This window comes from Indicator indicator, chromosome 12 (assembly GCF_027791375.1).
Source record: "Indicator indicator isolate 239-I01 chromosome 12, UM_Iind_1.1, whole genome shotgun sequence".
Lineage (NCBI taxonomy): Eukaryota > Metazoa > Chordata > Aves > Piciformes > Indicatoridae > Indicator > Indicator indicator.
Genome location: NC_072021.1, coordinates 845,548 through 872,075, shown reverse-complemented (window position 1 = coordinate 872,075; position 26,528 = coordinate 845,548). Strand labels below are relative to the sequence as shown.

At 42.3% G+C, this 26,528-nt stretch overlaps 1 protein-coding gene across 40 annotated transcripts in view; it reads right to left on the bottom strand.

Moving 5' to 3' along the window:
* RIMS2 (regulating synaptic membrane exocytosis 2) overlaps positions 1–26,528 on the bottom strand; it is a 387,973-nt gene that overhangs the window by 7,265 nt on the left and 354,180 nt on the right. Inside the window, exons 1-2 of one of the 40 annotated variants that reach the window (XM_054385583.1) lie at positions 11,319–11,415; positions 2,767–2,772 (exon numbers count right to left, since the gene is read on the bottom strand). The exons of 37 other annotated variants lie outside the window; for them this stretch is intronic. In XM_054385583.1, the coding sequence (XP_054241558.1) occupies positions 2,767–2,772; positions 11,319–11,415 (103 nt within the window). Of the gene's footprint in view, positions 1–2,766; positions 2,773–11,318; positions 11,449–20,769; positions 20,779–26,528 lie in introns of those variants that run through there. 2 more of the 40 variants (XM_054385581.1, XM_054385582.1) reach the window with 2 other exon arrangements.

The following is a 26,528-nucleotide window of genomic DNA, read 5'->3' as shown; positions in this document are numbered from 1 at the left end:
GTATTGTTACAGGCTATATTACTCTTCCTCTCCAAGTGCTCTTTTAATTTGTAAGCATTCATTTCCATTCAGCCTTGTTGAATGGTGCCCATTTTTGGTTCATTGTCAGCAACATGAATCCTCTCATACAAATTTAACAGATCACCTCTATCTTGAGTGATTCTTCCATCTCTTCATACACTATCTTTCAAATATTTGAATTTGTGAGATGTGGAGTATTTAGTAAATTTTATTACTTAGCAAGGTAGGTTTGTTTTTTTTCTGAATTAGAATTGTGAGCCTGTATGCCTTCACTCTAGCAGAACATTCATAAAAAACAACCCTTTGCACATCAGTTTATTGAGAAATGAAGGCAGCAGTGGTGCAATTGCCCTTTGAGTCTTCACAGCAGCACATGTGTTCTTAGCATCCAGCTGAACCTTATTTTTAAGCAGTTTTACTTTCCCACGTTAATTTTAACTGACAGAAGTGCCCTGGCTCACATGAAGACTGGACAAGGACTGAGGAGACAGAACATTGACACAGCATGGAAGTTAGACATGCCTGATGTATTCAGCTTTGTGTGAGTGGCACAAAGCAATTATTTTGACCTTAATGCTGAAGTTAAGGAGGGCTGAAAGGAGGGTGTGTGAATAACTGCTTTCCAGTTTTCAAGAGGAACAGGCAGAGTTTTCTGATGGTCCCCAAAGAGAAAGACCTGACCTTTCAGCAATAAGGCTCCTAATCAAGATGCTGATGCTTCTTGAAACTAGAACTGAAGATTTTAACAGCAAGATGCCAATTTGGAACAGAAGTATGAAAGAGGACCCAGATCACAGGCATGACTCCTGAACCTCTACTTTAGAGAAGAATATTCTTTCTAACTAAGCTTGACTAAACTAATATTCAATTACAGAACTGAGGAATGCTTACACCTGATTGCCTACAATGCATGGCTATACATTGGTCCCTGTAATAAATAAAATATAATAAAGAAATATAATAAAATTCAATAAATGTAAAAAATAGATAATAACTACAAATAATACCACAGTTCCTCAATTTAAAAGCAAAGACAGTATTTACACAATCCACCATTTGTCTGCCACAAATTCAGCATTAACATACTTGAAGTTTGCAAGTAGCACTGAAAATTCAAAGTAGTTACTCAAAGAATTAGCCCTTGGCACCATATTTGCAGGCTGTAGCTGGTAGAAGGTCTTGTTGAAGGTCTCACCACTCTAGTAAATCCAAACTGTTCTCCCTCATTTCTGCCTGGAAATCCAAACCTCCTCTGTTGTGCTAATCCAGCTACTTGTGTGGCTGCATTCTGCACTGGACTCAGCCCAAAAGGAACAAACCAATAGTGTGTTTCAAAGTTGTTCTTTTCCTTTTAAGACACATCATTTCCCAAAAGCACTCATGAAAACAAACATACCATTGAATGAAGCCAGTTGAGGTGATGCTAATCTCTTATCAAAACCAATAACTTGGGAACACATCTGACACTAACACAGTGATGTAAGTGCATGTAAGTGATGCTGCTGTTAAAGTGGGGGCTGGTTTTATAACCATAAAGTGTATACATGCTCACCACATGCACTCTGGTTTAAAGCTTACCAAATAAAATGACGTGGAAACCAGAGAGCTCAGTAGTGGACTTCGTTGCTAAGGATGCTGCTGCTGACCTGCACTGAAAAATCATTTAACTCACCATTTACTAAACTCTAATGAAGAACACTGAAAATGCTTTCCAAATTAGTCTAATCTAATTGCCTGAGAAAGAAGAAACGTCTCTCAAGTCCCCATCACAAAATATGGAATACATTATCTGAAAAAGCCTAGTTCAGATTCTTGCAACCATGTTGTAAGGAGTGGAATAAATTACCAGAAGTAATTGCTTTGGTATTTGTGAAAGCACATTCATTCTTACAATTAATCACACTGCTAATTTAACTAATATGGTTACTACAAATAGACTCCACAGGCCACATTTTCTAAATGACACATGGAATTATTAGTTCCCACAACTTGCAGTGCAAATACCTTGCAAATTAAGGGTGCAAAACTTCTCATATTATCTTCAATATCAGATGAGGGTAAGTCCAAAACTGCAGTGAATGCAGTGAATACCTTCCATGAACTGGGATCTAGCCAGAAGAAAGCTGCCTCTGGCAGGGAGAGCTCCAGCTCTTAGCTTCCTCTCAGCAAGAGCTTCCAACAACTGTGCTCTTAGGGCACAGAGCCCTAAGAGGACATTGCTGGCACAGGCAGAGGCAGGCTCGTGGTATGTGACCTCTTGGGTAGGACTTGTACTGAGTACTGAGCAGTTGGGGCTTCAGAAACACACTCAAGTGCTTGAGGGGCCCCTGCTCTACTCACCTCACTACAAAGTCTGCATAAAAACTGCTTCAGGGCTTTCATTTGAACGCAGGAGTGAGCTGCCTGTAAGTGACCCTTTTTCAAGAGCAAAGCTCCTTACATATCTAGAAATCTGCTCTGGGCAGGTTAAGAACAGGTTAGATGAAATAATCAAAGTCAATGCAAGAACACTTGATCCTACCTCAGAAAAGTGTTAAGTCTCAAATTCCCTTGCAGCTGCAGAGTTCTGTGTCTGGAACAGCCCAGGTTTTGGCTGCATTCAGTGAGGCACTTAGCTCTTGCTGAAGCACTGCTGGGAACCACAGCTGGGTTGTTTTGTTTTCTTGTTTCACCCACACACCCCAAGCAGCAGCCATGGATTAGGATCTACTAATTTAAGCAGGCTTTGGGACACCCAGTATCCACTGTCACCTTAATTTGAGAAGCTTTGAGCCCATCTCACCAATTCTAAGAGGCCAGTGCTAGCTACCAGCTTATGAAGTGTCCTGCTACAGTGCTGATGAAGATTTTCACAGTGCATACTGTAAGAATTTATGAAGCCCAAAAAGCATCTGCAGGACCAGGGAGAAATTGTAGCCTGGGGTTCTGCCTTACTTAGCACTTGTAAGGAAGAAGGGAAGACATGTTTCAGTTCCTGCTCCCATGAATATCTAAATGTAAACCACTGAGCAATTGTGACTGGAATGAGGATGGCCTGCCCTGATAGCCCCAAAGTACAGCTGCCTTCTGTATGGAAACTCTTCAGTATGACAGCAGCCTAAGAGAACCTAGATTGAGAGCCTTAGTCTAGTGAGTGTAACTTTCTTGGGAGGCCTCCTTAGTTTCTTATTTTCAGTCACGAAATACTTCTTCACTCTTGTCCTGTGTCTTTGGTGTTTCTTCTCTTGCTTTCCTCTGGCCATACTGGAAGCATGGTTAATCTAAGTTAATTAAGACAGCACCTAAGAAAAAGTGAAAGAACTGGATGAAATAATCATCTGCTGAACTGTCACTTGAGCTTCTGTTCAAACCTTGGTATAGAAGCTGTCAGGTCCCATTCTTGATTCCCATACACAGGCTGGATTCAATGATCTCTGGAGGTCCTTTCCAACCCCTAACATTCTGTGATTCTGAGATCCAAGAGGCAGCTATCACAAATCTCAGTTGTTTCCAGGACATAAAGCTTTGGCCAGATTGCAGCATTCATGTCCCTGTTATGGTCATACATTCAGTCTGGGAAAGATCCCTGCAGCTCGTTGTGGCTGTGTGATGTGAAGTCAGTTTACCACACACTCCTCCCAAGCAATGCTGTGGTTTAAGGCAGGCACTTGCTCCTTATTCTCTCTCACTTTTTACTGTGTCTAAAATTGCAATCTGCCACTTTAATTTCACTGCTCTGCTAATGTGAACTCTTCAGTCCTAAATAACCCTTTGGCAAAATCTTAAGAGCATCAGAGATAGAAACTGCTTTTGTCTGTGTGGGGTATCCACCAATTTAAGATCGTCAGCATCTGTGCTCCAAAAAGCTTTTGAAACCTTTTACAAGACTAAAGTGCTAACAAAAAGCTGCTTTCTACATACATGATAATTAACATTCCTGGATTGCTCTGCAGAATTGCTATTGAAACTGTTACATATAAAAAGGACAAATGACCACACCTCTGCAGCTCAGAGCTCATTTTCAATACCTGTGATATGTAAGACTCGCTGGAAATCCCAGTGAAGTAAATACAGAACCACAGCATGGAGCTTGCTACTTGGCCATTCCATTGACAAAGAATTTTCCCCTGGTAACTACCTACAGACTGGGAGTCATCCCAGGGAACTGAAGGTAAATAATTGCACCTGGATGAACATGAAGTGATAATACTGACAGGATTTCCACCTCTCTTTTGGTTACTTGGCTCTGCCTATTTAACAATGGATTGGATATACACATACGGTTGGATCCTGATCTTATTACAGATCTTGACTGCAATGCACAGTAAATGCTTTCTTTTCTTATTCTTTTTAGTCACTTATTTGGCCCGTAAGAGATCAGGACAGCTTTACTACATTTATGCTGGTTTTTGTTTCAAACATATGACTGTGGGGCTACAAAGGAATATTTTCTTCAGATCTGTGTCAGATACATTTCCAAGCAAGCTGCTGCACTGAGGTGTACTGAGCTAGTGAACTTCCCCTTGTCTAGCCAGTCCAGCTGGAGACCCTAAAGGTTTTCCTCTAACTTGGAAAAATTAGATGTCTCAAACACATTAGATGTCTCAAACAGAGAACCATACCGTTTAGTTCTGATGCAATATAAACCCAGCAGGTATCAAAAGCAGAATTAATATGGCATCCTAATTGTTTCTCTTCAGAAAAGCACAACTCCTGACAGCAAGACATGAATCAGGGACACAACCTCCACACAGCCACTCAGGCCTTTCCAGCTCTTCTGAAGAAGTCTCTATGTCTGTTAATGAAAGGACCTTTGGTTTCCTAACCCTGGTCAGGGGATGCACCTGCCAAAAGCCTCATGTGATTGCTGCACAACTGAACACAGAGATATGACAATAAAGGAGCATGTGACTTTGCAGCCCATGGCTGTATGTCCCATGTGCCAAGTGACCTGAATGAAGAGTTTTTCAGGAACCCTCATTTAGACCAGTGGCAATGTCCACACAGATAGATGTTGTTACCATTCAGTACAACCTGCCTGGTTTGTGCACATGTCAAACTGGAACGGTCACATTTTATAGCCACTTCATACATCCCGTAAAGCAATCCACACGACTACAAAAAGTGCAAAGCAGTGGGAAATCAGTCTCACCTCCAAGCTATTAAAATCCTGGGGAAAAAAAAAATAGAGCAAGCAATTTTGCAGAATTACATTCTAATTTTATATCCCATTTACATAAGGAGTCATTAACAAGAAATCTTTAAACCCAGGCTTTGATGTTGGCAGTTACAAAGGATGACCATCTTAAGTAAAAAGAAGCCACCACTGCAGGGTTTTTGTGAAAATGTTTTCATGGATGCTCAGTTTTCTGGATGTGTAGCATCCTTATGCATTTACTGATAACAATTATTTCATGCAGTGCCAGGGGCAGATCAAAACTTCTGACCCAATGGGGAGTGTATGTATCGAGGAGCTTAGGACTCCTTTTTAGTGTTTGTATTGTGTGAACTGAGAGATGTTTTCTAAATGTGCAATAGTAACAGTTAACTACACTCACTCAACCAACCTGGATTATTTTTAATATAGCTGGAGTTGTTACACAGACTATTAGATGGATCTGTGCAGCATTTTTGAATGATGTAGCAAGTGTGTTGAAATAATTCAACACCCTCTGTTAGGGCTTAATGAGATAGATGGTGGCAAGTAGTTGGACAGCTACTGAAATTACACAAACTAGAAAGAGTTCCTCCTCTTAGCTTTGTCTAGAATGAGTAATACTATGCAAAGAGCCACAGTTCCCAAAACTCTCAGCAAATTTCACACTGCCATGACTCATTTTCAAACTACTGCTGTTAAATCTTTACCTCTCCAATTGAAACAACAGCAACACAACATGGTGCTTCTCTGACTACACTTTGACCCTGCCATTGAAAAATGGCAATTAGAGCATGCAGATCTGAGAGAGATTTTTTTCAGGTTTAGGTAGGTACCACCAGAGATGAAACCTGTTATATACTGCAGCTTCCCTGCTGCTGTTACAGGCACACCTGAGTTACCTGTTAGGTATTTAGGTACATTCTGCAGTGTCGCTGGCAGCTCTGGAGAGAAATACAACATGTAACAGAGACATACAGCTTTAAAACTCTGCTCTGACTCTATTATACAGTCAAGCTGAGGTATATTAGTTGTACTTTGAATGTCTCTTCTACTTTTCTGTTGACTTTCCAGATGTTTCCCAGCATAAGTCTGTTTTGTCTGTCACACTCTTTACCTCACCAGCATCAGTACAGTTTTCTCTATGATGCTTCTTTCAAAGGTCTTATCCATCCTGACATCTACTTCATTGGTATAGTACCTCAGTGTAATTGGTACAAACACTTTGGACTGGAAAGGAAGAGCTTTGAATTTCTGGAAATTACTTCTGTACTGTCTGCACCCTAGACTCAGCCTGAGGAGCTGCAGAAGTGGGAGAGACCTAGCCCAAGCACACTGGTGGAAAGGCTGACTCAGCTCAGCCCCTGAGCACTGCCTTAGCAGTAAGCATAACAAGAACAACAACCTACCAACCATAAACTTGAATGATTCTGTATGGAATGAGTATTATTCTGTATCTGGAGTGAGTTTTATCCTCTAAGATCAGCCACTCCACTGCTGCATGCGATGCACAGCAGACAATCTCTGACATGCTAGCATCAATCAAGGCAAGGTCTTTAAAGCTTGATCTTTTACACTGGATCTCCTGCCACAGGGCACTCTACCCCTTTTTCATATTCTACCTTGGCTCTGCCTGTGCACATTGCACATAAACAAGGTCACCCTTGCCACAAAGAGCAAAAAGTAGGCCAGTTCCCCCAAGAAAATGTAGTTATTCTCACTGCCTGATACTCCTACTATTACTTTACTCTTTTTAAGAGGATAATTTTAAAGCATAGCTACTTCACGTACAGGATTCTCTTCGCTTTAATAATTACCGCGTTAATGAATTTATTGTTGGTACTTCCCCCATTTTCTATTTCTGGTTAAATTATTGTCTGCTTGTTATTGTCTACTGGGACCTCCAGAGGGACAGTGTGATCTGGCAGCCTAACCACAGGAACAGGATCCAGGAACTGCCGAGTTTTATTCCAGCTCCACCAATGAGCAATAATTAATCCATGAGAAATGCCACCGAAGCCAATAACAGTGCTCAGCTGAGCAGCTCAGCATGCATTTAAATAAGTTATAAGCCTTCACTCACCAGCATCAGTGGCAATGCTCCTGCTGATGGTATCTGTGTGGGATCAAACAACCCCTCCAGCAAGTTTCCCAGATAGTTATCAGCCAGGTGACAGGAGTGTATAATGTGCTTCCATTCCTAATGAACTCCTGCAGCAACTCTTAAGATACTTCTTTAGTAGACATCAGTATGCAAAACTGTAATGCATCTTCTCCTCAGCTAACACAACTAATTCCTGCTATTTTTGGCACGATTGTCTTGGTCTGAAGAACATTCTGTGGTTTGGGGGGAGCAGGGGGTTAATTGCCTTTTGTTTTTATAACATACCAGGAGACCAAAATGCTTTCCCATTCTTTCTGAATTCATTTATGTCTTAAATTACCATAAATCACGTTTTTAATTGTCTTTAGCACCTGCAAAGCATTTGACTTTCCCCTTGAATCTCATAGCTTTACTACTACCCAGAAACTTTGGCAAAAGAAGACATTAAACTGAAATATAACTCTCTTTTGGAGGGCACACTTATGCACACAGATCACGCCATGAGTAGCAGTTCCATAGCCGCACCCCTGGCAACCTTCTATTTCACAGTTTATATCAACACCTCAGTGCCAATGCAAATCAGAAATGAATGTAAATAGAGTATAAGAGGAAACTGCAGCACAACTTTATTTCAGCCAGCACCACACAGAGTGTAATCTGAGAAAGCGCCAAGCTAACAGTCCCACACATAAAAACCAATATAGGGTCTCCAGTGTTCACATGTGATCTGAGCATCAGCTTTTCTCAGTGCATGCCAGATAGAAACTCTAATTCTTCCCCAATAAGAATTCACTTGCTCTAGCACATTTTTCAGGTATCCACAGACAAGTAGAGTAAACTCAAATCCACTACTTTGTATGGCGTGCATGAAATTTTGTCACGTAAATTTACATGGGAAATCCCCCGGTCTTTTGAATTTAACAACATTTCCTTTCATTTAAACAAAGCTATGGTTTCAGTCAAAATGCGAGGCTCAGGATGCTTCAAGAGCATTCAGACAGCTCCTGATTTAGATCTGCTCCAAGCTTTGTGTGATGCCAATTCTCACTTTAGGAAGCAGTGAATCTAACAACAACAACAAAGCAAAGTGTACCCCTTAACAACCTTAATACTTCAATAACATACAGAATTTACTCTGAATAATCAACTCCTTTTAAAATAACAACTGTGACTAAATTTGCAGCAAGTAGGGAACACAAAGAGTAAACAGCAGTTTCCTGTGCTGCATACCTGGCCAACTATGGCAAGTTCAAGCCTTACCCACGGCAAGTTCATGGCTACTAACTGGCAAACTCCATCCTTTCCACAGCTAGCTTCTTCAGTACATTACAGCTTGGATGTCAGGGCTTAAGAACACTTCTTTCATCACTTGACACTTAAGTGGATTTTCTCAATCATTGTCTTCAAAAATTGCTTCTAAAATTACTCTTTGTAATACTGTGATATTGAATTACTTAACGATTCCATTATTTATGAACTTGACAGTACTCATATCTTTCACACCCAAAGATATAGCTATGGACCACTGTATTCATTCCAGCAGCTAATGAATAGAAGTCTTCAAGAGAGTATCCCAAATAAATGCCTCTAGACGTGTATTTGTATTAAAAATGCATTTGAGTGGGAAATGAAGAAGCATCCCTACTGCACCTCTTTAACCCATCCATCACACAGCAGAACAACTACATCTGGAAGGGAGATATCCTGTGAAGTGGGTTTAACATCTGTCTTTTTCAGAATAAACTGTACACGAGCATTGAGGACATGAACTTGGGAGTGCCTGGACCACACACACCTAAGGACACTTGTGGTACATAAATATAATTGCACAGAAGTGCTCACAAGACAACAAATTCCAATTTGAATGCAGAGGTGACTTGCTACCAAAAAAAAAAAATCTTTTTTTTTTCTTTCTAATCTTAGTGAGAGCACTTGGAAAAGAGTTTAGCTGTCATACCTGTCACTCCCTCTGTAACCTGGTTTGTCTGAAATCCCAGGTAGCAGAAACTCAGCTCTATCAAAACTGCATGACAGCGCTCTGCTTTTTCCTTGGAATCACATGATATGTGTTTGCAAGTACAGTCTATGTGTAAATAGCATCAGATAACATAAATCAACACAACCCGGAAAAAAAAAAAATCAGTATACATCCTTTTAACATTTCTATTTAAATGACCTGCCAGCACAAACTAAAGAAATCCTTGCAAGTCCCTTCCAATTAACAGACACTCCTCTACTGATTTTCGTATATTTGATATTTCTTTGCACCAGGAACAGTTCTAAACACGCACAGAGCTGAGCTGAGGAATAAGTTAAGTACTTCCTAGAGATGTAAAGCAAACAAACCAGAACAGAAGAAACCAATACTCCGATTTTGATCAGGATTAGTGCAGTTATTGTAACTACTAAGAAGAACTGGGGCTGGGGGGGGGGGGGGGGGAACAAACAAACAAAAAAACTATTCTGGAATGATAGAAGAGGGGGAAAAGGTATTTTCAGTGATTTAAAAATGTGTTTTTTTCAGCCACAGTGTTTAGTAGCACATCAAAAGATTAAAAATGCCCTCTGAAGCCTACCCTGCATTCTACTGGAAATATTTTGCAGTTCATTTTGTTGTTCAAGGCAGGGAACAGACGAGGGTACTGAAGGACAGCACATTTTGCCCCAGGGAGCAGCTCCCTCTTTCCTATGGAAAGGGGCAACTCGGACAACCCCAGAGCAGGGCCCAGGGGAAAGACAAGGGACCACATCTCAGCATTCACAGCAGAAAAGGAAAGATGCCTTGGGGAACACACTTCAGCGACTGTTGCGCATGAGAAGATAAATCAAGACCTGTGAAGACTGAGGACAAACAGTTGCTGCTGAACTCCAGGCCTGTGATGTGGAAGGCAATATTAAGCATATGTAGGTATTTTAAGTACAGATCATGAATGAAGTACATGCATAGCTGATACACCTTTGTCCAGCAGCGTTAGACAGATACCGACATCTTCATGTGATATTGCTCAAATCTCTGGAAGGTGCAATATGGTTCATTAATCCTAATGAAATTGTAAGTCTTGGATCAGTTCTGATAAACAGCAGGAAGACCTTCAGTTCATTCTATACGTAAACATATTTAAACACAGCAGATTATTTTCTTTACAAACCCAGAACTTGCAAAACAAACCCATTAAGCACAAGGTCTGCCCTTGGTAGGGTTTGGTGCCACACTTAGCTACATAGGTAAATTTGTAACACACACTCCCTAATAGCAGCTGTAATTTTTTAGTTTTCATTTTTTTCCTAGTAACTAGCTTTGGCTTTGGGGATTTTTTTTTGTTTGGTTGGTTTTGGATTTTTGGTGGTGGTGGGGTTTGGGTTTTTTTTTTTTGTTTGTTTGTTTGTTTTTCTTTTCTTGCCACAGTTATACAGAAAATCTATTCAATTTATCTTCTTGATTGTGTAAAATACTGGTTCTGCAACAAATATATGGAAATTAAACATGCATTTTGCTGGTTGCATTTATTTTTATGAGTGACTGTGAGACCTGCAAGGTCTACCGGTATGTTGAGCTTTCTACCTACCCTAGTGTTCCTAAGGAAAAAGTTAAACTGGGCCAATATGTAATTGTTCCTATCTGGCACTAGTAAAGGACAGACAAGGGATACCTGAGCAAGCCCACGCTGTGTCAGGAAACCACTCGGGAAAAGCGTGGTATGTTTCCCTGCTAAATGAGCACAAAATTAAAGACCATCCACTCAACTTCCCTTCACCATAACTAAAGCTCTGCTAAGAACTTCATTTCCAACGTGACGATCACCATCATCTTTTAGACGGTACCCCACTCTCCAGTTACAAGCACTGTGTCACCGACTTCTCTCTCAACACAGGGAACTCCCAGGGAGCCGCACCCTCACACCGAGCTCCACGCTCAGCACCGCCGCCCGCCGGGATGGGGACAGGGGCGCGCAAGACCCCCGTCCCGTCCCGGGGGGGGTGTCTCTGTCGGGCCGGTCCCACCCCCGGGAGCGACCCACAGCCCCCACCCCGGCACCGGCCTGGTCCCCGGCCCCTCACCTCCGTCCTCCTCCTCCAGGGAGTTCATGCAGGGGAAGTAGACCGCCAGCGCCTCGAAGGAGGCGGAGAGGCTGCTCCGGCTCTGGGACCGCTGCATGGTGCGACCACCGGCCGCCGTCTGCCGGCCCATCTTGGCCGAGCGGCACCCGCCTTTGGCGCGGTACAGGAAGCGCGGCGTCTTGGCGGCTGAGCGGAGCGAAACGGCGTTGGAGCAGCGGCGGAGCGGAGCCCTCCGCTCCGTGCGGCGAAGGGCTGAGGACGGCAGGGAGCGCTGGGCGGGCTGCGCGCCGCGGAGCCCCGCGCTGCACCGCTGTGCCCGGCTCTGCCTCCGTGTGTCCGGCTCTGTCCCAGTGTGCCGGCTCTGCCCCAGTATGCCCCGCTGCCTCCGCCGGCGCCGCTCCTCACGGCGGGGCGGGCCGCCGCAGCCAGCACGGGGCCGCCTATCAGCGGGGTGAGCCGTCAGCCCGCGGCGTAAGTCACCGGGGCGGGCGAGCGGGCGGGGGAACGGCGCCCGTCGCGCGATCCTCGCCGGCGGGGCCGCCCGGCTGTAAATACCGACGGCGCCGGAGGAAGGACCGGGAAAGGGCACCGACCGAGAGCGGCGGGCCGTCCCGCAGGCACCGCCCGCAAACTCTGTTCCTCCCCGACCGGTTCCCGCTGGGCCAGCGGGTGGCCCCAGCGCAGCAGGAGGCGGAGGGGCCGGCCGGGACATCGAAAACAGGGAGAGGGCCGTGGGAGGGATATGCTCCCAGCTTCGCCAGGGCGTAGGGAGCGCCCCCCGGCACCGGGGCAGCTGAGGTTGGTGGCCGCTGCCAGTACTCCTGATAGGCAGGACACACCCAGCCAGCCCACGGGCTGGTCTGCTCTCTCGGGCGGTGTCTGTATGGGAAAAGAACGAATCACTGAATCACATAAGTGTTTCTTCCCTCTGAATCCCACCTCAGTGGGAAGGGACCTCTCTGGAGGTCGTCGGCTCCAATGCCTGTGCTCAAGTAGGGTCACCTACCTACACAGAGCCAATCAGCCAGGAGTGTGTCCACACAGCCCTGAGTACCTCCATGGATGGAGGCTCCACACGCTGTCTGCCCAACCTGTGCCCGATGCTCAGTCATCCTCACAGTGAAAAATTTTTCCCGATGTTTGGAGAGGGCCTCTTGTTTCAGTGTGTGTTCATTGCTTCTGCTCCTGTCAATAATCCAGCATCTGGTGGGGAATCAGCCTTGAAGCCCCAGGCAAACCCTCCACCTTTCATCTGTTTCAAAGCAAGGTGTTTTCTCTAAAGCACACCTGCCTCCTGAGTGAATGTGGGTCTGTCTTTTCTGAATTCAGAGGGTTTGCTCATAACTACAACATTATTTTAAATCCCATTTTACTTCCATATTTTTCTTACGACTATATAACATTAGCTTTAATTTTGGTTTACCCAGTATGTTATATTAATAGAGCGTATAGCATCTGACAACCTTTCCCCCCAAAATGGTAGGAAACTAAACCACCAGGCATCATTAAAGAGAGGCAGCAACTACTGTAACAGTGCTTTTTGCAGCACCAGAAACTTGTCAAGGTACCCAACATTGCACATGGCTGTTGTGTTCTTGATGGCTCTTTAAACAGTAATGATAGTAAATATTGGTTAATGATATTTAGGGCTTGATCTAACAAACTTTGCAGAGTGCCAGTATGAAGCTAAGTGAAACTCTTCATGAGCAACATGTATAAAGTCACACCAACGGAGCACGTTTCATTGAGTTGGTATTTGGAAAGGAATCTTTGTGCTGAAAAAATAACGAAGGATTCTAAACAGCCAACACTATTACTCTTGTGCTTTGCTAAGGAATGAAAACTAATCAGAACTTCAGCACTTGGGGACAGAACCCATTATCACTCTGTCTAGAGGCAAACAGTGAATTTTGACAGCTACTTGTATAATATACAAAATATTTTCGTTTCCAGATAACTGAAATCTAGTATCCTAATAAAACATCTTTCATGTGACACCATCAGCACTTATTTTATAACAACATAAATCCTCTTTTCCTCTGTACTAGCTATAATTGATGTCCAGGGCAGCATTTCTAGGTTTTAACTTCTTTTAGACACCTTATTCAGGTCATACTGCAAAATGTCTTTTCAGCTGGTCATTCCACATAAGCTCATTTTCTGGCCTCACATTTCTTCCAACATATCTGTGACTCTGCTAGTTATCAAGAAGGTGGGCTGCTGAGACAGCCTTCTATGCTACAGACAGGCCTGTGGGCAGGTCATGATCACAGTGACCTGCTGAGCCACTCTGGTTTGAGGTAAACACCCAGTTAGCCTGCATCACCTCTTGGGCTTCCTCTAAAATCACCCTCTGCATTTGTACCAGCGCTACATCACATCACAGTATATTCAAGCTGCAGAGTGAACTCTTTCTGTTTACAGTTTACTCTAAAAAGACTTTGCTAAAAGACTATAAAGCAGAAAAAGCTCTAAAATAACTTACAATGATAGTGCTACTACTACTAAGTCTCTAATACACCATTATTATGTAATTTGCAGAACCCAATAAATGCATTAAAACAATTGCTAAAAATTCACAGCTTCACAGATGGCATTGGGTTGGAAGGGACCCTCAAAGCTCATCTTGTCCAACCCCCCTGCAGTCAGCAGGGACAATTCCAACTAGATCAGGATGCCCAGAGCCACATCCAGTCTGATCTTGAATGTCTCCAGGGATGGGGCCTCAACCACATCCCTGGACAACCTGTTCCATTATTTCACCACTCTCATTGTAAAGAGCTTCCTCCTGATGTTATAGGTTGGACTTGATGACTCTGAGTTCTTTTCCAACCTTGTTGATTCCATGGTTCTATGTCCAATCTAAAGCTACCCTGCTCCAGATTAAAACCATTGCCCCTCATCCTGTCTCTACAAGCTCATCTAAGCAGTCCCTCCCCAGCTGAACTACCAATGGCTTTCGTGAAAGCCAGCTGAATAAAACTAAAAAGGATGCTGAGGATACAGCGAAAGGCAAAACAACAGTTGGATGACTCGGAGATATTTACAAAAACACAGGGAACTGTAGAATGCCTATTCAAAGAGCAACTGATTTCTAACATCTGCATTAATCTACTTTCACTCCCATTTATAAACAATCCCTTTGTAAGAAATCCCTTAAGAAGTATCCTTCCTAGAAGAAACAACACCGCCCAGGAGCAAGCAAGGCTGTGAGGCTGTGCCACAATGCCAGGCCCATCCATCTCAAGCACTGAAAGAGACTTGGCAGCCACAGCGATTTTAAGAAGTTGATGGGTTTTGTGAATATTGCACAGTAATTAAAAAGACTTGTTACTTCCATTAATAAAATCAGTCTACACCAAGAAAATCACTTTAACTATTCCACAATCTGTAGTCAATTCCAAATTACCCCAAGCAGAGGTTGCAACGCATGGCACCTACTCAGTAAATCTGTGACAAAGCACCAGATCACAATCCCATGCTAGCTTCCTCAATACACTTCTCTCTCTCCTGATTTTATTTCTTTAAAACAAAGGTTTAAATAGAAGAATAAAAACAAAGACAAAGATTGAGAAAAGAAAGCCACAAATTGTCCGGATTCTGGGATTTGGGAAGGGTCTCCTTGCACAGCTACTAATGATTGCATTGTACAGATAATACAATTGATGGCAATCCAGACACATGCCTTGACTGAAGGAAACAAGATTACTGCCCTGGCATTGACAACATCCCCCCCTCCATTTTGCTAATTTTTTTTACCTGCTGCTCATTGATTTCTGTCAGTGAATCAAATTCCTGTTAAAGGTTCTGCATCCAAACTCCCATCACAATGCTAAGTACCAAGATGAAGCATACAACTCCCAGGTATCCTAGTTCTTTAACACTTTTCTGGTGATTTGCTGTAAGAATCCGTGTCAAACAGAACAAGGTCAACATCTGCTATAAATGCATGTACTGTCCTGAGGAAATTCTATTTGTAGACTTGGATATACTGTTAAAATATTTTGGTGCCTCTGAACTAGGAAAGCAATTGCTCACTGGTTGTGTTCCCTGAAAACTACTAAAAAATATCATGTAATGTGAATTTGTGGCACTGGATCTTCAGTGCAAACTTCCTCTAGAGACGGTCAGCCAGTATTTGGATTCTGAATTCAATTCAAACACATCTTACTGTATTCTCCATCTTTTTCCATATTTAGTATGTAACTGGGTGTCCTTCAGCAAGCATGCTCCAAATAAATACAAATTATTAGACAGGAATGCTTCAGAAAAGTGATGGTCTGATTATTCCTTCATGAAAACATTCATTCATTCATTCATTTATTTATTTATTTATTTATTTATTTATTTATTTATTTATTTATTTTCCTCACAGGGAAAAAGATAATAAGAAGTTTCTTTACTTCCTTTTACTACTTCTGCATACTGAACCTGGAGGTCATAATTTCCTGGACTTGAAGACTACAAGATTATTATTATTATTAATTATTATTAATTATTATTATTATTACTGCCTATAAAATGGATTAATTCCTGAATTAATTTCTGAATGTCCTCCAGCTCCTGGACTCAAGACAAAAGCACACATTGCCATAAAAATGTTCTTAATGCCTTCTGCACAATTTGGAGAGGATTCTCCTCTGCAGACACTAGGGAAACATGATCTAAAGTTTCTGAGCATCCACTTTTAAATTTGTGATTAAGGAAGGTATTTTGAGAATGGGAGTCAAAAGGAGTTTTTACCCTTTTCTTACCCATTTTTTTGGCAATCATTGTCTACCAACTTCTTTTGTTTGCTACACAGGGAATTTATTTTGATCAAGGTGGTCTTCAGAAAAGACAATTCAGCTGTCTAGCTTTCTGTACAGGTTAATAATCTTTAACTTGCACTGCATCTATCAACTATTAAACATAACATGTTACAAGTGTAATTCAAACTTTTTAATGGAGACTTTCCACTTAGCAGAATTGTTTGTGCGATGTGTCACTACAAGAAGGGCAAATAAGCTTCTTACAACGTTAGGGGCAGTTCCTCCCACTTCCCACTGAGGTGCAATCCCAGTTGTGTTCTATGTAACTGAGTTTTGGCTTCCTCTCATGCCATCAGCCTTCACTAAGCAGAGTGAGCCAACATGTGTCAGAAGAAGAAACACTTCATAAACATCAGGGCTCTCAGAAAAAGCATTATCTGAATTTAACACCCCTCCAAAAAACCAAACCAAACCAAACCAAACCAAAACCAATTTGAAACCCCAGCATTTATCTAATTCTAGGAAGACAGAAAAGGGAAAATGTTTCCATTTCCCAATTCCACTCTACAGTCAACTCCTCCCCAAATATCAAGCTAGGTACACAGTACAGATTTCTACCAAAATAGCTTTGCTGACTAGCACAACTGTTCTGGGAGAATTCCCTAGATTCCCTAGAACTTCTTCTTTTGCATGCCCACTCATGCTGGTACTTGACTCCAGCATTGCTACACTGGAGAAGTGCTCCCACCATTCCCATTGCCAGTGGAGCTCTACCTGTAAATAACTTAACCCTTGTAGGGATCATTTCAAAGTCTTGCACATTTGCAGAGGATGCAGATTAGAAGAGCTAACCAATTGCTTCCATTATGTCTCTTTCAAAACTACAGATTTCAATCTCTGAAAATTAAATTGGGAAGTTTTAACATCAATAATGTTACAAAAGGTAGAAATGGATTTTTTTTCCTGGAAACACAGGATGTTTTCAGATACCTGAAGATACCAGTTTTGGTTTCTTAAACAGGACAGTAGGATGTCTATCCTGCAGCTGACACTCTTTCCTCTGTTGTGTCTCTTTAATGAACGTGAAGGAAATCTGTAAAATAAAGTCTTTTTTTTTTCTTTAATGCTAATATTTATAACATGTGAAAGCTGTCTGTTCCAACCCCTCTGCCAAAGCAGAATCACCTAGAGCAGATCACACAGGAATGCATCCAGGAGGTTTTTTAATATCTCCAGAGAGGGAGACTCCACAACCCCACTGGGCAGCCTGTTCCAGTGTTCCATCACTCTTACAGTGAAAAAAATTCTTTCTCATGTTCACATGGAACTTCCTATGCCTCAGCTTCCACCATTGCCCCTTGTGCTGTCATTGGGAATCACCCAGCAGAGCCTGGCTCCAGCCTCTTGGCACTCACCCTTTAGCAACGTGAATGAGGTCACCCTCAGGTTTCTCTTCTCCAAGCTACAGAGCCCTCAGCTCCCTCAGTCTCTCCTCATAAGGAAGATGTTCCACTGTCTTCATCATTTTTGTGGCTTTGTGCTGGATTCTTTCAAGCAGTTCCCTGTCCTTCTTGAACTGAGGGGCAATTTAAATAAAATATATCTAACTTTCCCCTCCTATGTTTATGATAGAACCACAAAACCAAAAGAAAGTAATAATGTTGCTAAAACACAAAGGGAGTTGTTAATGGGCTAGCATGCAGCAATGTAGTGTAGCTAGCTCACAAGTAACTAAGAGGTCAGAATTAAAGCAGCAAACCTTTACACAGGTGAATATTTCTATTTTGGTTAAAATAATTTCACACCTTCATGACCACGAGGCAATCTGCAAACCACAAGGTGTCTTAGAGCTCAGCAAAATATATTTCTTCTTAATGCTTCATCAGAGTGAGAAAGAGCGAGCACAGAAATAAAAATGTACATGCTCTTCTAAGGCAAAAGTATTGAGAAAGAAACTCACAGGAAACAATATGAAGCTGTAATAGAACCAAACCTAAGAGTTTGGTTTGGGGTAGTTTTGTTTTGTTTTGGGGTTTGGTCTGGTCTTTTTTGGTTGTTGTTGTTTTGTTTTATTGGTTGTGGTTTGTTGTTGGTTTTTTTACATTATTTAAATCATACGTGGAGGCTATCTGCGTTCTTTTTCTAGCTCTTAATCCACCTTTTGGTCACCTTTTTGTCTCTGAGAGTAGCCTTCTTTATCATTCATCACACCCATCAGCTTAGAAACGAGCTGCAATTATTCACGTATATTGTCAAATCTTATTTCAGCTGCCTGTGTACTCCACTGAGGGGTTCAGACAGCCCTAGATGAGGACAATGCAATTAGCTTCTCAAAGTCTAATTTCATGAAACACAATTTGCTTCCCCTTGTAATTCAGTCTTCACTACAGAAGGGACAAAACCAGTACAGAACTATTGGCACTCGAGCAGCCTCTGGAACTCACTGTATTGCACAATGAATGCACCCAGGGAAGGCACCTGGGTTGATGCAGCACTCTGCTGATGTGACTTAGGAAGACATACTGTGGAAAAGCAGCCTGTGATCTTTATGCTAGTATTTTTCCAGAAAAAAAACCAAGCCACAAAAAACCAAACAACAACAAACCAACCCAAACACCGACCCCCCCAAAAAAACCCACAAAACAAGTACAAAAAAAACCTTCTGAGAGGAAATGTGAAAATAACAAATGAAGGCAACAGGGTGGAAAGCAAGGTATGTACCTGTCACACACTGTTCTCTGCACTCAAGCACTACAGTGTCCAGTGAGTACAATAGTCTGCTGAGGACATCACCACTCCAATGCAGGCCTGGTTTGATATGTTTGCTGTGTCAGATCATTCCATTAGCATCAAGAGCTGAAAGCTTTGGTGAATCCAAATGTCAGCATTGAGCAGACATTTGTCATTCGAGCCTGTAAAGTAATTTTGAAATAACCTACAGAGGGTTAATGTGTATTAAGCAGGGATGATTTTGTAAAGGTCCGTGCCATTTAGGTTGTCTGTTTTTCAGGAGATCCCAGACATTTTTTTAATTGGAAACACCATATGCCACAGCCTTGTGCATTATCATATGCCAGTCTTATGCATTATCATATGCCAGTCTTGTGCATTATTTTCAGGCAGAACAACCACACAGTGGTTTTCTGAGGCTTCTTCTGCTATGCAAAGCCCTGCAGAGACTCACCACTTCTGTTTTGTAATTCATGCCCTTGCAAACTGTGTAGCCCATAGGTAACCAGCTCCACTTCTCAGCCAGTGTAGCTTCCACTTACATCCTTATGGTTAGTGATACTTTGTAGGTATCTCTGACTGTCTGAAAGTTCCAGAATGTCAGTGGAAGCCACACCATTTTAATGAGGGCATGAATTTCACTTATTATGGGTGCAAATAGATGTGGTGTGTACACTTTAAATCTTAATGAGGATTTTACAAGGAGCTCACGTTTAAAGAACTAATGAAACACCTTAATTTTAATGGTCAGCTCTAAACTCCCTGCTACAGTTTTAGAAGACTCTCCAGCACAGTATCAGCTTGAAATTCTAGAACACATCAAATAAAGTTCTGATCCAAGAGTTAAAATGGGCCAAAATCACTTCCTGAAGGTTGTTTTGTAGGGTAGAAGAGTGTCACAGTTAGGGATTTGTGTAACTGCCAGCTGGACTCAGTGCCAGAGAACATCCCTGCATGTCTTAATGCTGTAATACAGCAGAAACCTATTTCTCTCAGACACACCACTAGAGATTTAAAACTGCCAGGAAGGAATTTGATTGCAGGTACCAAATATGAAGTTAGCTTGCTTAACAACTTCTTTGGCTTCAGAATCACTATGCTACAAATAACTCACAAAAGAAGTTAGCTGTTTCACATTATCACTATATTAATGAGTTCAAACGGAACTCAAAACGCCTTATGTGAAGTTGTAGTTGGTATGGGGAAGCTGGGACTCAGAAACTTTTCACTCACATAGGATTACATGTCAGGCCTCACTGGATCTCTTTTGAGAATTTCATGTTTAGGAACTCAGAATAACAGAGAGGAGTAAAATTCCATGGACTAGTGTGCAATCACTATGATTGCTGTTGGTACTACCAGTACTACAGTACTAGCTAATATTGATAACAGACCAACTGTGCTGATATACATTTGGTCCCATGCATGACCAACACTGCTGGTGACAGCTGTGTAAAAGAGGTTCTCAAACCTTTGTGGACCAATATAGCACAGGCACATCAAGTTCTGAACTCAGCAGAGTGGTACAACTAGGAAACTGGAAGTTTCACTTGAACTTAAGGAGAAACTTCTTTGCTTTGAGGGTGACAGAGCATTGGAACAGGTTGCCCAGAGAGGTTGTAAAGTCTCCTTCTCTAGAGACTTTCAAACCCATCTGGATGTGTTCCTGCGCAATCTGATCTAGGGAAACCCTCTAGCAGCAGGGGTTGGACTAGATCTTAGAATCATAGGGACCTCTGAAGATCATCCAGTCCAACCTCCTTGCCAAAGCAGGATCACTAGGGCAGGTCACACAGAAACACATCCAGGCAGGCCTTGAAAGTCTCTAGAGAAGGAGACTCCACAACCTCTCTGGGTAGCCATCACCCTTACAGTAAAGAAGTTTTTCGTTGTGTTTACATGGAACTTCCTGTGTTCTATTTTGTATCCAGTACCCCTTGTTCTATTACAGGACACCACCAAAAAGAGACTAGTACCTTCTTCTTGATGCCCACCCTTCAGCTATTTAATAAGATCTCCTCTCAGTCTTGTCTTTTCCAGACTCAACAGCCCCAGGTCTCTCAGCCTTTCCTCATCAGACAGATGTTCCTGTCCCTTCATCATCCTCATAGCCCATTCAGTCATTCTATGAACCACTTCTCACTCACCCACCCAGAAGCCTGTGGCCAATTTACAGGGTAGATCAGTCAGGCAGGTTGCCTCCCACCTCCCAGAGCAGATGAAGATGCCTGGCTATGCTGTGATTGCTCCTTTGTGGCACACATTTGTGTGTCTGTCCATATGCACATGTACATTTATATTCATATTATAAAAAATGCCCTTTCTTTTGGTGTGTATTCATGCACAGTTGTGTCTATATCATATTTCAATGCTTTTATACTGCAGAAAGTGTAGGAGTTGATGACAGACTGAAAAAAGCAACCAAGATGACAGCCCACCTGTTTGCTATATCTCACAGATATACAGTGTTTAATTTGAAATATTCTTATATGGGAATGGTATGTTAAAAATAACCCCCAAATAATCAATATAACCAAGATTTCATTAAAAATCTATGATTGTTCCATCCTTCTCTCTAAATTTAAGCTGAATAGTACATAAGCTGTTTCACAGAGAGGCTGAGAAACTCTCCTCCTGCTTCTTTTGGAGAGATCTGTCAGAAATTCTGGGTTCTCAGAACCATGAAAGTCAAGCCAATAATTCTTTGCTAGTTTCTGCTTCCCCTCCTCTCCCGCTTTGTTTCAGAAACAAAATAAAACACATTTTGTTAATTAAAATTCCTCCTTTTTCTTCCTCTGCTCCCCCCCCCCCCCCGTATGAATACTGGCTATTGTTACTTTCTAAAATAATCTTTTGTGGATTTAACAAATGTCAGACTTTCATCAGGATTCTGCACTGGCATTCTTATTTACAGAGCTCTGCAAAATTCAATTAGAATAGAAGCAACCCGCTAATGCAAATGAGTTATTTGTATACATTTAATTTTTTTTTTTTTTTTACATCTGTGTATTATGTAATGCTTCAAAGACAGCCAACTCTTGGGCTTTTAGTTAATGTTTTAATATAGTTTAGTTAATAAACTTCTTATTTTCTCTATATGCTACTCTCCTCCAGACCCATCACGGTTAATAATCTTAATGTCTTTGGTGTTTAATTTGGGGAATATCTTTATGTATAGGGTCATATAATATATAGATAACTTCAGTGCTGTGTGCATGAAAAAAAAAGAGGAAAAATTGTTCTGTAAACACAACTGTGACAAGTCATAGAATCACAGAATTGTTGGAGTTGGAAGGGACCTCAGGAATCATCCAGTTCCAACCCCCCTGCCATGGGCAGGGACACCTCACACTAGATCAGGTTGCTCACAGCCACATCCAGCCTGACCTTAAAAACCTCCAAGGATGGGGCCTTCACCACCTCCCTGGGCAACCTGTGCCAGTGTCCTTTAGTCACATTTTCTTCTGAACTGAAATGTCCTATTCCATATTTTTCATCACCCTTCTTGTACCTCTTCCTACTTGCTCTAGCTCTCTGTGCTTTCTGAGGCTGTGGGGCCATCTGAGAGGCACACAACTGAAAAATTATATGTTTCTTTGTTATATTATTTCCTAATAATTGTAACTTCATATTTGGGTAAATAAAACAAAAAACCCAAACAAATAAACAAAACAACCCAGATGAGTTTGATTGTGGAGTCAAAACAGGCAGGAAAACATTAAACCACACTTTCAATTTGAGATGACATAATGAGAAACAAACTTCCTTACATTTTGATCACTTCTAAGCTGTGAAGAGTAATGAAAATATTTCCAGTCTGTGTTAGGACCATGGTATGAGGAAGCAGTAAGGAACTCTGGGTGCTTGAGATGAGGGACCTATGCCTCTTTCAGTATACAAATTTTGGTTCAGGTTCTGTGCTTGTTTTGTGTTGCCTCCAGCAGGACCAAAGTGTATCAGATAAATCCCTTTTCTAGCTCATGCACAACTGACAGAAAATGATAAACCTGGACCATTTTACTGCCACATGACAAAATGAAAGTACAGAGAGGAATTGGGAAGCATTTTTAGACTTCCTAACTAAGAAAGTCTTTGAAGACAAGTAACATTTTCTGAGAGTTAAACACATATACCTCTGGCCTGTTTGCTGGCTTGTTCTGATGGACCTCATTATTTGTTTGCTGACAATTTAGCCACTAGAACTTTCCTTACTCCTGCCACAAAGTTTTACATGTCTTCAAAGGCTTTCCTAGTTAAGAAGTCTTAAAATGTTTCCCATTTTTCTCTATACTTTATAAAGGTTTATGCATTCTGTGTCATGGCTACCTCAAGAACTGCCTCTTCCGTTTGTATCTTGTCTGCTAGTGAGCATCAGCTGTACCTCATCTATCAAACAGGAAAGATGTAAATGGTAACTGAGGTTACCTACTGCTAACAGAGCTTTACAGTTCAACAGCAAGGGACATGGCTGTTCCTCCTCATGACTGAGATGCTTTCAGCAGATACTCTCCACACAACACATTCATTATTCAACATTGTATTCAATACTGCTGCAAAATCAGAAGATAAAGTACGTGCACAGAACCTCTAGATGGTGAATTGGAGAGTGGAATGAAGTCACATTCCTGTTCCTTTTATGGTTCTCAAAGGTCTGTCTGTACTGGCCATCTATTCTCAGAACAAACAGTAGTGCTGTAGTTATCCTGCTATGCTAACAGTTCTGTTATTGTATAGGAAACGGTTTGAAAGCAACACATGGCATGCACTGGCATAAACCCTTGGACTGGGAAATGGCCTCGTTTTGCTTATGGCTGTTTCTTTCTCAGTATAGCTTTCCAGCAGTACATCTAGATTGTCATTCTACTCCTGCAAGTTGTCGCTTTTCACACGGAATCACAGAATTGCTCTGAGATCATCAAGCCCAGCCTATGGCCTAACACCACCACACTGACCAGAACATGGCACTAAGTGCCACATCCAATCTTTCCTGAAACACTTCCACCACCTCCCTGGGCAGTCCAGTCCAGTGTCTAATTCCCTTTCCCTGAGGAAGTGCTTCCTAACATCCAACCTAATGCTCCCCTGGCACAGCTTCAGGCCATGCCTGCTGCTCGTGTCACAAGTTGCCTGGGAGCAGAGCCTGACCCCCACCTTGCTACAACTTCCCTTCAGGTAGTTGCAGAGTGTAATAAGGTCCCCCCTGAGTCTCCTCCGTTCCAGGCTGAACACCCCCAGCTCCCTCAGCCTCTCCTCATCAGCCTTTCCCTCCAGCCCATTCCCCAGTCTGGTTGCTCTCCTCTGGACCTGCTCCAGCACATCAAGATCCTTCCTGCAGTGGGTGCCCAGAACTGCACACAGTGCTCGAGGGGAGACCTCCCCAGTGCCCAGTACAGGGCAGAATTCCATCCCTGCTCCTGCTGGCCACACTATTCCTGATCCAGGCCAGGATGCCATTGGCCTTCTGTGCCCCCTGGGCACACAGCTGGCTCCTGTCCAGCTGCTGTCACCCAGCACTGCCAGGTCCCTCTCTGCCAGGCTGCTCTCCAGCCACTCACCCCCAGTCTGTAGCCCTGCATGGGGTCATTGTGGCCAAAGCGTAGGACCCTGCCTTTGGCCTTGTTAAACCTCATCCTGCTGGCCTCAGCCCACTGACCCAGCTCCCTCTGAAGTGTCTTCCCCCTCTCAGCAGATTGACTCTCCCCTCCAGCTTGGTGTCAGCCTCCAATTTACTAATGGTAGACTGGATTCCCTCATCCAAGTCATCAATAAAGATGTTGATCCCTGGGGGACACCACTGGTCAGCAGACACCAACGGGATGCCACAGCATTCCCAGCCACCCTTTCTGAGTAAATACAGCATTGTCTGCTTTCACAAATACAAGCAAACACAGTGGTTGTTCCCTGAATTATTTGAATCATAACATGCAGTTACATGCCACATAACTTGTTCATTTTGAGCAGTTATTATGACCAGATTAACTAAAAGAAAATACTGTTCAGAAAGGTAACAAAGCATGAGTTGTCAATGGCTGGAACAAAACTAAAATATTGAATTTATTTGTATTATAAGATAAAATAGGGTGGGCAAATGGATGAGAAAGAAGTCTACTGGCATACTGTTAATGCCTATCAAGTGATACCAATGAAGACTGAACAGACATTCAGGAAGTGGGAAGAGCACCCAGTGTACACAAAACCATATTTCTATCAGTCAGGGAGCCAACAACATACCAGTGCTGCAGGCTAGGCAGAATCATTGTAGGCATTAGGTATGCTTTATACAACAAACATGCACAAGGCTAATTTTCTAATGAAACTTATTTCCACTGAGCTGTCCCCTCCCTGATATGTTAAGTTCATTTCTACATCACTGAACTGTATCCCTCACAAAATTTCTTTTCCAAATGCTCATCTTACCTCCTTTGTTGTTGAATTGTAATAATCTAAAGACTTATTTCCATGTAGTGTAGTGCAGTGCTGTATATGTAAACAAAGTGAGTGAGAGAAAGAACAATCCTTTTCTTGTCTCATAATAAACTCTCATCATTTCCCTTCTCTTCTTTCATGGGGAGGAAACACTCTGTTCACATAGCCCATGTGAAGAACTGTGTAACCCAAGCCTGAGGGCCTGAAATTGTAAAAGAGGGAACATTTACCTGATTTACACCTGTGCAAGACTCTGTTTTGTAAAGAAGCAAAGGAATTTACTCATAAAAGATGTATAGTCATGAGGAACTCTGAGTATTTTTTATGTATTTTGCCTTCTCAGGAGGATTGTTCTAGTCACTGCAAGTAGTCCTACAAAGTTCTCCTTCAGAAAAGCTTTTCTCTCTTGCTATATTCCTTGTCAGCTTCTGTTCTTCCTCTAATTCCCTTTTTCCTGATTCCCACCTTCTAACTTGTGCCAGACCCATGCTGTCACTTAGTCCTCTCCTGTGTGTGCCTACTTCTGCTTCTTTCCCTGATATAATTGTTGAATTTCTCCATACTCCACTTCCCTCACCTCTTAACTCTCACATTGAAGTCTGCCTCGCTGCCTCCTGCTGTTTTTCATCCCCACCAATCATTTTTGCTTCCAGGCTGTGATTCATCTTTGATGAAAATCTTCTCAACACACTGCTAGCAGCTGCAGACACTGACCCCCTCAGCCTGGATCTGTACATTTTTGAGGCTAGCATCTGCTACTGAGCCAGTTGTTGTTGTCAGAACCAGAGACAGACCCTGGTGGTTTCTATTTCTCTGTGCAGATGTAACCTTAAGTGATCATAAGACTGAGAGCTTTAGAGGTCTCCCCAGAAGAAGACCTTTGGAATCCTTTCCATATATACTGTGTTCTTCAAATGCCAGATGAATATAGGATGGTACCAAGGTAAAAATCGAACGACAGAAAGTTTGTTTCTCAATCCAGGAAAGCTGAGAATATGCAGCACAGACAAAACTGGCATGTGTTTAGATTCGTCTCCCCACTGAGAGAAGACAAGCATGGTGGCAAAAGCCAAGATCCAGCTTAGACCATCTGAGAAAATTAATTTCAAAATTGCAAAGAATCCTTTTCCCAGTGGGGTTCTGTTCAACAATTCCTGTAATCTGCCAACACGCTGCATGAAAGCACTTGCCTAAACGGAAGGGCAAAAGGCATGCAAGTTAATGACTTCTACTGTGCACTGAGCACTTACAGACCTCTCTGTAAGGGGGCTGCTGAACTGACTGATCTCTTCCTTTCTACCCA